Source organism: Odontesthes bonariensis, chromosome 9, assembly GCF_027942865.1.
Source record: "Odontesthes bonariensis isolate fOdoBon6 chromosome 9, fOdoBon6.hap1, whole genome shotgun sequence".
NCBI classification, from domain to species: Eukaryota; Metazoa; Chordata; class Actinopteri; order Atheriniformes; family Atherinopsidae; genus Odontesthes; species Odontesthes bonariensis.
This window is the reverse complement of record NC_134514.1, coordinates 14285766-14300307: the sequence shown is the minus strand read 5'-3', so window position 1 is coordinate 14300307 and position 14542 is coordinate 14285766. Positions and strand designations below refer to the sequence as shown.

General features: G+C 37.1%; 1 protein-coding gene across 1 annotated transcript; it reads right to left on the bottom strand.

Annotated features, from left to right (window-relative positions):
- Positions 1-1465: 1465 nt before the first annotated feature.
- Positions 1466-4392, bottom strand: LOC142389043 (zona pellucida-like domain-containing protein 1). Its single transcript, XM_075474595.1, has 9 exons — positions 4293-4392; positions 3976-4202; positions 3537-3721; positions 3370-3442; positions 3176-3273; positions 3009-3089; positions 2717-2888; positions 2506-2620; positions 1466-1620 (listed from the first exon to the last, which is right to left on the bottom strand). The coding sequence occupies exons 1-9, from the start codon at positions 4390-4392 to the stop codon at positions 1466-1468; spliced, it is 1206 nt and encodes a 401-aa protein (XP_075330710.1).
- Positions 4393-14542: the final 10150 nt, after the last annotated feature.

Sequence of the window (14542 nt, the reverse complement as noted above, 5' to 3'; positions counted from 1 at the left end):
CTTTTCCGCAACACAAATAAAATGGACAATTTATATTTCGAAAAGACATTTAGTACGACCTGACAGAGTTGCTGCTGACAGTTTAGTTGTAATGCTCTTTTATAATGACAATAAAATCTATCTATCTGTCTGTCTGTCTATTTATTTACATGCAGATGTTATTTGCTCGTGTAGAGATTAAAATATTTTGAATTGGCAATGTTTTTTTTTATTTGAATACCTGCCAACACAGAAAATATGGACTACTTTCTCAATTTAAAGTCTGAAATAGTTCTTGTTAATAAGAAGGCCAATCATTGTTCAACAGTTACTAGGACATCATTAATGCAATTTAGAGATGTTTTGCGTCCCTTTGGCAAAATATCAGCTGTTTTTATTTATTTTTTTGACAGAGTTGACAACACTAATTTCATGGAGGGATACAGTATATTGAAACCTGCGTGAACAATAATAACAAGAAGAAGACAGACTTGTAACAACACTAGATAAAAAAGGTGACTGGTAAAAAAAACTGCTTCATGGTTAACATCATGAGAGGGAATATCCAAACAGACCTATTCCCAAACCTTATCAGGTACTTTTAAACACTACCACTACTGAACTGGATGAGTTGCTTTTTAAGTTTACTTAAGTGAACTCATTGATCTGTTTTATACCCTTTTCACTCACTGTCCCCAGCATATTGAATATTTTGTTAAGCTTGTTTTGAGATATTCATATAATTGCTTTATGGTATTACATGTGGAACATTTAGCAACGACGAGGCCACATGATTTAAATAAGTTTTTTGAGACCAAAAAAAAAACAACTTAACTAACTCAGAGAGTAAATATCAGTTATACAGATTTGAAAGCTTCTCTGAATGGTGGAAAACTTCCCCAAACTAATTTAATCATTGAATAACGAATGACACAGAACACCTTCCTTTCATATTTATTCTGTATTTCAGTGTTGTTTAATATCTGTGTAGATCCTTCAGACCGACAATGGAATTAGCAGAATATTTCTTTCTACCATTTAGCACAAACATGTTCATCCTCGTTGATTCAGTCTGTTCAGTCATAAGTAATTGTCAAGCGATAAGACACTCTCCTTGTCATTCTCATTTAAAACAATTGGAAAGAACATTACCCAAGAGGCCACCTCGAATTAAATACCTAAATATGAGTCTGATAATCGGTCTAAAACTAACCTTTAATTACACACATACATAGTTATTGTAAATGTACAGAGCCTTCTCCCTCACTTTAAGAAACTATGTGATTTGTATTGATTGTGAAGCTGCAGATGGAGACCCCCGTATTGTGATGCTATGTTTGTGAAAATGAAAACCTACACTATAAAGATGTATGACACCATGATGCTTGTTACTATTGTTTCTAATGTAACATGCTTTGTAGATAATGAAGTTTTATGCTCGCTGCTGGGAGACAGAGAAAAGGGCTCCACTCTAAGTCGGAGGATGTTATGCCATGAGATGTTTTCTTCGTCTTATGTAGAACCCAAAATAAACAGTCAGGGCAGCAATGAAAATAGCAATGACGACAATGCAGATGATTATAGCAACCACAGGGCTGCTGTAGGTGCCCTCAGATGTCAGAGCTGTTGGAGCAGGGAAGGAAATAAGCATTAAGGTTTCAGACAGTATTACATATATTATACACAGTACTATTTTCCAGAACTCTGTGCTAACTTTTACTCTTTTGCTGCTGTAACATTTGGAATTTGCCCTTCTGGGAACATTTACATATACATTTATACAGACCAATATTCTATAAAAAGGACTCGCTTATAACATAGATTCTTACTTTGAGAAGTTAGTTGAGCATCTCCTGAAAAAAATAAACAAACGGAAAGATTAACATTCAGTAGGATTCTATTTATATATAAATTAGTCTGATTAAATGGCAAGTTTCTGTTGTTATATATACACCTTTAAAATCGGATTATGATTTATGATATTATGATTTGAAGTGAAAATATTCTGAATATGGTGTACACTTGAACTGATCCACATACATTAAGGACTTTGAACCAGAACTAACGTGTTAATATACCAATCACATACAATAAAATACTGAAATGACAGAGAAGCGGTAGACCAGGGACTATATACTGCAAAATAAAATGTCAACTTTTATCAATATATCAAAGGTCCAAACTTTAAAATCAAGCTTTGTAGGTCTAATATGAGTTAGAACACAGCAGCCGGATTTCTTATTTCTGACATAGAACCACATTTTAGTGGACTGCTCAGGTAAAGACAGTGTTTTCCAATTTCTAACATATTTATAGATTTAAAGGATACACATCTAACTCTCAGCAAGAAAGTGAACAAGGACATTTTCAATATTGTGATAATGATCAAAATTTTACTCTTCTAAATTCCTCAGATGATCAAAACTACCACCAACTTTAATGATGCCTAGACCAGCATTTAAATCTGTATTTGCATGTCCCAGTATTGGATGAATGGATTTCTGTGTTTGCAGTTTTTTTTATGCCTTGCAGACGTACCAGTGCTCTTTACGCCCACTAATATAGGAGGAGAGGTGATTGTAGCGTTTGTCGGCACATCCTGGGCTTCCCTCTTTCTCCTGTTTTGAGTGGTGCTGCAGACCTGTTGAAAAAAAATAAAGACAAACAGACGTCAGAACAGTCTAACACTGTGTACCAAAAGTTGGACCAGTACTGACAAAAAGTCCATTTTACTCACAGGCAGCAATGTCCTGCACGTGGACACCTCACAAAGTCTGGTGGCACAATGCAGGTAGAAAGTGGACACTGTCCGATTTTTGTGCTCCACAAATCTGAAGGCCTCGAAAGAGAAGCGTGCAGTCTGTAAAACTCCGTTGTAGTCCACTATTGTCTGTGCGTCACGTTCACACCTGGGGTGCAACAAGACGAGAGCGGTTTGTCAAAGGGGAGGAAGCACAAAGAGCTCCTTTGGAGTCAAGTGTCAGTAAGCGAAAGGTGTTATCTGTTGTGACGACATTCATGCCACTCACCCCACAAAAAGGTCATAATAGGTATTTTGCATGGGATACGGACTGGTTGTGGCGTAGCATCTGTCCAGCAGCAAGTTGAACCTTTGAAAACAGATAAATTGCAGAACTCTGAAAGAATATCCGTCTCGATGTCACTGGTTTAGAGTAAACCGTCAAAATCTAAATACCTGTCTGTTAGATTTGTAGCTTTGACTGCAACATAAATCTTGGTTTTAAGGTTAAGTCCTGTTTCTGGAATTGTCAACATCTGTGTGTACTTTGCATCCTGTTCAGTGGAAATGAAAAAAAAAACACAATCAAGTTATTATTAGAAAAAAAAAATCTTTCTGTATAATCCCAAAAGCTATAGATCAGGTCTTACTTTGTAGAGCTGCATGCTTAACGTGCTTATGAAGCTGCCATTGTTGTCTCTTATGGCAACATTTACCCCTGATCTGCAATGAAAGACAAAGAAATTGATATTACCTATCCTTATATTATGATGAATCAAAATGTCCAGTTGTTATTGGTGTTACGTGGCATACTCACACGCTGAGTTGAGTGTTGTTTAGCAGGTACTGCATCGGGTAGTTGCAGGAGAACTTGTACAAGATCTGCGGGCGATAGGTGATCATACCCGCAGAGGGGTCTATAGAAGTAATAATACCGGAAATGTTTACAAACTGGACATTTGAGAAGTCAGAAAACTGTCCAGTTCCAACCTCAGTGGTTATCTATTAGGGGGGGAAAAAAAGTTTTATTTAATATCATTAAATAAAATATTCATCAATATAAAATATTACATTTAGTTTCAATAAAATAAGCTAAAAATCTAGTGTTTAAAATATTATAATGTTAATCGTTGCTGCGTAAAAAAAAAAATCCTTATGATTTACTGCAACATATTCATAATTGTCTTAGAATATGAACATTTATTAAAAAAAAAAAGTCTTCTGGAATAACATCAGAAGACTACTGAACAGAATACCTTATACTTATTGCCGCAGACCGAGAGGGAACTTTCGTTTATAGGGAATTTGAATCTTAAAACTGGTGGGGTAACACTCCAGTCAGCTTTCCCAAAGCACTCGGGTTTGTTGAACTGATCATTGAGGACCATCAGGGACTCATTGTAAAGAGCTTGGTACATTGGACAAAGGTAGATTGCCAGGTCCACATACTGGGTGCCGCAGACTACGGTTATATCCGAGTTTTCTGGAAGGGGTGATAAAAGAGAGGGTGTAACTCAAAGCAGAGGTCAGAGAGAGACTGTTTGAGGAAGAGATCACTGAAAATAGCACAAACCTGGAGGTCTGTTTGTATCACTGATAATACACTTATCTGGTGTCTGGGCATCTGCCTGCAGAATTAGGCCAAGCTGGCACACAAGGAAGACCAGCCTCATTGTTTTCTGTGTAGACCTGTGAGAAACAACAGAACAATGGGAGCCAACTCATGCACCAGTTTCTTCCCTTTCAAAGGGAAGTGCTTTGAGAGAAAACTTTTCAAAAACAGCCAAATTTTTGCTGACACAGACAACAGATCACCATTCCTGGACAAAAAGGGAAAGCTTATAAAGGCGTCAGAGTTATATGAGCCCGTTATGCAATGGCCAGCAAGCGACCACGAAAAAAAGCGCATGTTTCTTTAAAGCGTCCTGCTTAGAATGCTAAGTCTGAGGACCTAGCTTGAATTTTGTGAAAATGTGTGGTTTGATGATGAACTGAACTTGATTTATATCTGAATATGGAGCCACATGTTCAGCATGAAATGTTTACATTAGAATGGAACCAGAGACTGAATTGAGCAGTATTGCTGACATTGTTCTTTTCCCAGAAAACCAGGAACATCCATTGTGAGCTTTGGGAGGACACCCAGATGCCAGACCCGCCTTATCACTGATATGTTGGTGTCACTGTCAGCGAATACAAGTATGTAGGCCAATAAATAACAAAAATATTGAGGACCAAAATTGGGACAGCTTGAGGCTATTTGATCATATTGCACCAATATACTTGGCGCCTTAATCTCAGACCAGTTGACTTACATTCAAGTGACACGACCATGATTCCAGGTGATGGATGCTCCATATTCTTGATGCAGAAACAGAAAAGTCTTTGGTAACCATTTTAAAATCGACTTAAGAAGTCCTATTATGCTTGTTGTGAGTTCCCTTTTCTCTCTATCTGTGTTATTTGGAAATTATTCTGCCACATAAAAGATGCATGGTGGTCAGTACACACTTTTCTCCAACCCTGTCTATTGCCTGTTGGGGCAATAGCTGCTTAATTGACAAACAATTTTGTAAATGAGTATAACGAGCTATTCAAACTGGGATTATATTGATTCACTTATAAAAGAAATCTAGGTTTAAGACTTGATTCAGACACAAATTTGGCCACGAAAAAAAAAAAAAGGACATGCATACTTCATGGTAAATTTCAAAGAAAAAAGTTTTTTTTTTTAACATGAAATTACTAACATCCTCAAATTTAGTTCCATCTCAATCCGGATTTATACATCCACATAAAACACATCCAGAGCTGTTTGATTTTGGTTGAACTTGAATCTTTTTCTGTATCGCTACTATAACAAAACTCTAAATTCATTCCATTAAAGCTGCAGTCTGTAGTACATTAAATACCCCAATACAAAAAAAAAAAAAAAGAGTTCTCTAGGTCCCCTATATGTCCCGCTAGGTCCCTCCAAAACCAGCAGGTTTGTTTACAAAATTGCAGACCGGACCGGTAAAAGGTAACCAATCAGGTTACGAGCTGGGCTCTGCTGCCTGTCAGTCACCGATTGTGCACGCGCGATACAAGGTAGGCTCGTCCCCACGCTTATTTATCTGGACTATTGAACTTCATTACGGGCTAGTCTACTTACTGTGTCTTCCATGATCGCAAATGACAGGTGAGTTGATGAATGAGGAGTCGTGTACGCGCATCTGGCGTGCACGTAGACGTGCACGAGTTCTCATGTGTTTTGATGGGGCGGGACAGGAAGTTGAATAACTTTTTATTTTTGGGTTAAAAATTAAGCATTTCTTGCATTTTGCGACTACAGAGGTCACCGTTTTCAACTTCAAGCGTTCTGATAGATCATGTAAACTCTTAAAATGCCAAAAATTAGGACTTTACGTATGACAACAACAAATCCTGCAGACTGCAGCTTTAATGAAAATATTTCAATTAGGCAAGGCAAGGCAATTTTATTTGTAGAGTACAATGCGTACACGGCAATTTAAACTTTAGATTAGAAACTTATTCTCAAAATAAATACAATCTGAAGTATCGAAGTGATAGATTATTATTTTGAGACTCACCTGAACATCTTCATATTGTGTCTTGCTCTCGGTCGCAAAATCCCTTTATTTATACCACCGTCCCCTCAGGGGAGTGGGAGGGAACACAGTGCTGTAACCTGAACTGGGTTTTAAGTATTAGGCGTACATTTTGACTTGAAAGACAAAAAGGATGTTTTTTTGTTTTTTTTTATAATGTCTGAGCATTTTTCTTTGTTTATATATAAATGCAGTGGGTACATTTTCAGAAAATTATTATTTAAGGCTTCAGAATTAATCATTCTTAGTGGGAACTGTTGTCTGGTTTTGCCAAACAAATGTTTTGAATAAGAAATATTGATCTGAAAGTTGAGCTATAAAGGGGCCAAATAATCAAGAAAATAAGTACTTAAGTAGCGATTTTCCACTGTCATTATCACATATTCTTTTCCTTGTTAGAGTAACTTACATTAAGGACAAATCTGTAGTTTCTTGGAGAGGATAAGGCAAAATTTGACTTTGATCGGCTTAATTGGAGACGATTAGAAATGCTTTGGACTTTGAAAGAGAATATTTCCTTTTATTTTCAATAATTTTTTTTTTGTAATACAAGAAGCTAACAGCAACATGTCAAAACAAGCCACAACCTTGTGGTGTTTTGGTGGAAGCACCAACATGCTTGGTCTCCACAGCAAAGAGGGCAGCTGGGAAATAGTCAGAGTCGCTCTGATACTGCTGTTTGATTAAGATTTGAAATCATCTATAAATCTGAAATAATATCTTACGCTTATTGGATTAGAATGTATTTACCTTCCCAAAGAATCACAGAAATGTGTGCAGCATAAAGATTATGACAGTTTACACTGACATTTGAAATATTCTGTCACAATGTTATGTGTCTGAACTGGGCCAAAAAGTGGTTAAGTTAGAGATGGCAACAAACTCAGATGTTCCTCATCCTTGGTCCATCAACAAAACACTTCTGTATTTGTAGATTTAATTACCTGTCGAAGAAAAAACAAGCAACTTCAACGTCAGTCCAAAGACGTTTGTTTTTCCATCAGCAATTTCCATCCGAGACGTGCAACACCTGTGTTTATTCTTGTTTTTCTGCCTTCGCCTATCCTCAAATCGCTTTGCCTCCCACTCTAAAACATGTACCCTCAAACTTATCACAGAACAGAAGTTTGAGGGCCTTCTGAAGGGTCCTCTTTTTATGGCAGAAACACGGCTGTTATCCAGTGTAGGAGGACTTGTGGACCAAATAGATACAAATGTTTCATGCAAAAGTAGCTAATAAAAGCACAACAGTTGTTCAATTTGAAACAAAGTTTTTAATTCTATCATAATCCTTTTCCAACAGACTTTTGTTGTCGATGCTCATCGTAAGTTTAAGAGATTTCTTGATAAGTTATATAAATTTAAAACTAATAATTTGTGTCATAAATTATGCAAAAAGCGAGGTATGTTTTGGTCTGTTGGCACCCGTCTTAAAGAAAATGAGCAGGTATGTTGCTCTTGAGCAAAGTTAACGAATAAACAATGGTTTGTTTAATTTTTATCACTTTGGTTCAGCATTGTTTATGAATGAACACACTGCATTTACACAACACCTTATATATTTGTTACAATATTGATAGTAACAAATGCATAAAATTCTTGATTGATTTCTTGTCTATGTGCAAGAAGAGTGTTTGCATAGGAAACTATAATGTATACACACAAACAATGCTGTTTTTCATAGGTCTATGAATGGCTGAGATCAATGATCTGATCTGAAGTGTTCCCCTTTGAGATCTTTTGGTGTGATAAAAGTCTCACTGTTACTCTTAAGAGGGTTTCGTAATCATTTTTTGTTATTACCTTAGGCCATAAACTTTTAATAGAAGTGCCAGCGAAATTTTTGTACACTCTGTGAACAAAAGACACACCTATCTGAGACCATCCAAAGACTTTTGTGAAGCATCATGACACGAAAAGGGACTCCCGAGTCCCTAAAGAATGCCATCATAATACAACATGAGGATACAGCTTGAATAAAGTCCCCGATAGACTTACTTTAGGCATATCTGATGTCAAATGTCAGTTTTAATCTCTCCATTGTTGTCAATGAACAGCATTTGTTTGCAAGCGATGCCATCAGCGAAACCGAGGGCACATTTTCACAAAACCTGGACCCGTAAGCAGTTAATGAAGTCGCCCGGGGGAAATACTGTAACTGAAAGAGTACAGACCTAAGGCAGATTTGATTCCTGACTCAGACTAGTTGTGTACTCGAAAACTTCTGAATACATTTTGATGTTTGAAGATTTGATTTTACCCAAAGATGGAAAGAAGACTTTTTTCTGTACTCAAAAACACAAATGTTCTGTACGTTCAACACGCGCATGTTTCTTTAAAGCGTCCTGCTTAGAATGCAAAGTCTGAGGACCTAGCTTGAATTTTGTAAAAATGTGTGGTTTGATGATGAACTGAACTTGATTTATATCTGAATATGGAGCCACATGTTCAGCATGAAATGTTTACATTAGAATGGAACCAGAGACTGAATTGAGCAGTATTGCTGACATTGTTCTTTTCGCAGAAAACCAGGAACATCCATTGTGAGCTTTGGGAGGACACCCAGATGCCAGACCCGCCTTATCACTGATATGTTGGTGTCACTGTCAGCGAATACAAGTATGTAGGCCAATAAATAACAAAAATATTGAGGACCAAAATTGGGACAGCTTGAGGCTATTTGATCATATTGCACCAATATACTTGGCGCCTTAATCTCAGACCAGTTGACTTACATTCAAGTGACACGACCATGATTCCAGGTGATGGATGCTCCATATTCTTGATGCAGAAACAGAAAAGTCTTTGGTAACCATTTTAAAATCGACTTAAGAAGTCCTATTATGCTTGTTGTGAGTTCCCTTTTCTCTCTATTTGTGTTATTTGGAAATTATTCTGCCACATAAAAGATGCATGGTGGTCAGTACACACTTTTCTCCAACCCTGTCCATGTTGCCTGTTGGGGCAATAGCTGCTTAATTAATGAACAAACTTGTAAATGAGTATAATGAGCTATTCAAACTGTGATTATATTGATTCACCAATAAAAGAAATCTAGGTTTAAAACTTGATTCAGACACAAATATGGTTGAAATTGAACCAGTGAGCTGGTTCAGGAATTTCCTGTGAGAAATTATATCCACTATCGTGATATCCAATTGCTGGTCCAGTGGGATAGTGGACCTTTCGGCTTGTCATGGTCCATTCTTGACTGTGACACACAAAACATTACAAGAAATAAAAATCTAAAATTCAAGGTTCTTATCATTTTACGGCCTACAGTTCTCCAAGGCCAAGAATCAGGATCCAAACAGGGAACATTGGGCTAGAATCAGACCCAAAGTCATAAGGTAATCTCTAATCCAATCTATTTTAATTGTGAAATTAAACCTAAGGTGTAACAATTTGTAAGTCGCTTTGGATAAAAGCGTCTGCTAAATGCATAAACATAAACATAAACAATTACCAGGCCTGTGGTAGTTTTTGGAAGCATACTTTATTTAATTTTTTCTCCCAGTGACAAAAAGCAGGATTGCAAAAAAACTGTCAGGTCTGGGGTGGTGGGTAGGACACGGATGCGGACTCAGAGGTGTAAAAAGAAAAACTTGGTTTATTTTGCAAACAAAGGTAAAACAAAAGACGCGGCTGAGCCGGATGACAAAACTTAAACTGTGAAATCAAAACATTAACAGGACTATGACAAAAACAAACGACTAAGCATGGCATGGATAAATACTTAACTCTAACGTGACGCCGTGGCATGAGGGGGTGAAAATCAGGTAATCAAGGTAAAGATCTGACAACTAATGAAACTAATGAGCTGATATGTGAAGTGAGGGGAAAAGCAAATGGCAAAACATGAACTCAAGAACCAAAACACAACCTAAAACATGATAAAACATAACTAAAAACATGGGGAAAATCCCATGGGTGTGACAAAAACGGGATTGTGATGTGTCAATATATCTATATGAAACTTCATTTTGTGGCTTTACTTTGGAACTACACATCCTTTACCTTTTGCTAAAATGTAACACGCGTCTCATGTGTCCATTGATGCGACACAGAAAGATGAGGGACAGTTGACTTTCAATGCAAACAAAAGCCGGTATTGATGTTTACAATAAAGCAAGAATAGCAGCCATGTACCTGTTAGGGGACCGTTATGGTATAAGCAGGTGACATAGAAACCAACAATAACAGGGAAAATGCAGTTTATTATCAGCCCAATGTGTAACACAAAAGGATGTCAAACAGTAATTGTGTTTCCCGTGATATGATATTATGCCTTTAGAGTCAGTCAGTAATTGTTTGCACTTGATTTTGCACTTGTCACGTAGAGGCATGAAACAACCTGACAGTCAATTGGAGCAGGTTGCTGATACAAAAATATTTATGATGTTCCCTCATATCATTATTATACGGATCATTTACTTGATCTCCCTATCTGCAAGCTGGTTTTATGCCGCTTATGTCCTCACAGTGTTACATATTATTGCTATCAAGACGATTTTCCCAAAGCATCATTTTATTCTGTTTCATTTAAGCATGAATATACAGCCCATATCTTTTGTATCTATCTAGATCATATCTTTTTCTTTCTTTTCTTTCCACAGCATCTTTATAGGGTCAAATTATGTGGAAAGTATTGAATCATTTAATCTTACAAAAGGGTTTCAAAAAACTATTGACTGAAACTAGACCATGCTGTACTATGAGTCATATCTGAAAATTTGTGCAACACCTGAACAGTAGCAGAGTCACAATATGTTGTTACAGTAACATAAAAGGGTCATATCAGGACACATTGTAAAAGTAAACCAATCCCAGTATTGGATATGACAATTATCTGTGTCCCGCTTTTATTTATTTATTTATTTTTTTACTTACCTAATTTTTCATTTTCAAAATCAAGCCTGTTATCACAACATTCATTGTCACAAGATTTTTCTCTTTACTTTGTTCAGGGTTTGGTTCTTTCGTTTGCTTAGTACCAGGCATCTACAGACATAGTTAAGCATCTCATTTCTCCTATAAAAGATACCGTCAACGAATCTGAGAAGTTATATAAGATCAAGTGTGTATATAAGAATAACAGGAGTGTAAAGACTGACCGACACAAGTCGGACTGGATTTTAACATTAAGGATGTTCGTACATCAGGGCGCAGATTCCTGCGTTGAATAAAATGTGTTAGTATTTGGTCCATGGCCCAATTCTAACGTCAGTATCCAGCTGAATTAAGTTTTGCTGTAGCTCCTCCACAGAATCAAAGCAAGACTCCCACGTCAATGCCAAAGTAAAATGTAAGTGTGGGTGTGCAGCACTACTTCACTGGCACACATCAATGAGTCGACTGTATTTCACTGACAAATGTGAGACTTTTAAAATGTAAAAAAAAAGTGAAACAGCTATCAGATGCATTTTCCCTGTGCTATGAAGAAAGAAAAATAGTGTATTATCTCTTTTAATGATTATATCTTGCCGAAAGTAACTAATGAATCTTTATAGAACTTCCTCATTCACATTTACAACTGAAAACATATATCTATGCCAAAGAAATGTGAAGAATCTAATCAAAATGAATTGTTCTATTTGAAAATTAATCATCCCAGAGTTGCATCTGACCACACGTATCTAGAATTTTAAATGATTCTCTTAATGACGAAGCTCAATCATGTCTTAAAGATCTTATAGTGCAATATTTTCCTAACAGAGCACTTTGCTCTCAGACTGCCGGTCTACCTATAAGTACTGTTTGTAAAAGTAGAATTGGAGGCAGAGCCTTCAGTTATCAGGGCCCTCTCTGTGGAACCAGCTGCCAGTATGTGTTCGGGAATCAGACACCCTCTTCACCTTTAATATTAGACTTGAAACTTTCTTATCAAATAAAGCTTAGAATTAGGCATGGCTCATGTGACCCTGAAACATCCCATAGTTATGCTGCAATAAGCCTACTGATGGGAGACCTCCCATGATGCATCTGAATCTGGTTCTGCCAGATTCAGGAAGGGCGGTCATTTCTTCCTGTTAAAAAGGATTTTATTTTTCCACCGTTGCTTCTCGTGCACGCTTGCGACAGGAGATTGGAACTGAAGAAAAGTTTCAATGCCATCCGTTTGTTTCCTTATCTAGGCTTTGTATGAATTGATCAAATTTGGAATTGATAATTGCTGTTGGCGCTAGATAAAACTGAACTGAATAGATATGAACTGATTTATCTTACAGGGGACAAATACACATCCTTAAAAATTAACATACGGAAACAACACCCTCTAACATACGAACTAGATTTCATCCATAAGGTAGACTAAAAATCGGGTCTTCAGTAAATTTCTAAAAAAAAACATCAACAGTCTCTGCTGCCTTTGGGTCTTTAAAAAGGTAGTTCTACAGACAGGAGCCACATACTACAACTACAATAATAATAATGATAATAATGACAACAATAGGATGCCTCTTTATGGGTCTTTGCTCTCACTTTGGGTATAACTAAAAGGATCCCCCCACAGGACCTGGGGATTTTGAAGGTTTCATAATAAAATGAATCTATAAACTATAAACAGTTTAAGAAACCAAAAAAAACTCAATTCCAAAACAGACAGGTATCTAATGCAGATACTTGTGTTTTGTGTTTTGTTTCTGTTCCTATTTGAGTTCTGATACATGGTTTTAGCCTTCAGGCCTGAGTGTTAGACTATGTAGTCTTGTTCTTTGTAATTAGCATTTGTATTCTGTTTTTCTAGTGTTTAGTTTCTAGCTTTACCAAGTCCTTAACTTAGTGTTGTCATGTGTTTAACTCTTTGTTTAACTCTGTTGGTATCTGGGATCATGTTTCACTTGAGTATGTATTTCATGAGATTTGATTATTGCAGGATTTGTTTAGTCTCTTGTTATTGTCAGTGTCCCCGGTTTAGTTTGCGTTATTCAATTCTCATCATTTTCCCCTCAGTTGTCGTAGTCTCGTCACTTGGTCTCCGTTCACACCTCTCCTGGTAATTACTCACCTGTTGCTCTCCCAATGATCAACCCTCCCAGTATTAGATATCTCTGGTCAGTTTAGTCATTGGTCAGCTCACTGTTGCGTTGTCACTGCTGTTGTCATGGCTGGTTCTGTCACCTTACCTATGCTTACTCGGTTGGTCAGTAAGAAAAAATGCACTTAGTCGTATTCCAGCTCTTTTTGTACACTGGAGCTGCCCTCTAAGCAGGGGTCTCCAGGACCATATTTTGCCAAGACATGCCCACAAAAAAAGGACATTGTAAATGGCTACTGTCATGGCTGTTTAAAGATGCTTTTTTGGTACACTTTGTGATTCAGTGAAATCTGGAGGGAAAAAGCACAACACATTAAAAAGACAGTCACAGCAGATGCAGGAACTAGGGGCATATTCTTATTGGGCCCTGCTGCAGGTAAGTGACAATGAGGCCTCAAGTGTTGGGAACAACCGGAGTAAACCATGAACTCCTCAGCTTCTGGATTTTACCTCCCATCCTCTAGCAGTGTTTCCCAACCTTTTTTGGCCTGAGTACCCCATGAGCCTTCTTGTCACACCACGAGTACCCCCTCACACATACAACGCGTGCGATGATTCTCCAAAAGTAGAGCAACACAGTGGTTATTACATGAAAATCATTTTATTTAATATCCTTAACTTGAACATAAAATTCTCAGGCTTTCTCTCTTTTTTTTAACCTCAGTTGAATTCAACATAAGAATAAAAAACATTTTCTTGAAATATAAATAATTAACCAAAATAGCATAAATACTAAATCAAAATAATCTTCCTTTGTTATCTAACTTAAACAAGTTACATTTCTCTTTTTTTTAAGAATACATGAACATAACTCATTTCTCTCTCTTTTTAAGAATACATTAACAGGCCTAACTCATGTAACATTCATCACAAAACTGGAGTCTCCTTCATAAACAGTCCTCCATAAAAGTGTGACGCCTTAATAAAAAAATAAAATAAAAATAAAACTCCCCGTGCGCCGCGTACCCCCTGCAGTACCTCCGCGAACCCCCGGTTGGGAAACAGTCTAGACATTGCTAGAAACTACACTTTAAAACCAACCGGTTTCATTTTCCTGGTAGCAACTGCTGTGGAAATATGCAGAAAATATTTCTTATTGGGCCGTTTGTGGAGGCAGAGAAAGTTATGTGAGAGGATTGGTACGGTGGCCGACGGTCGCGGCTGCTCCAGCAGAGC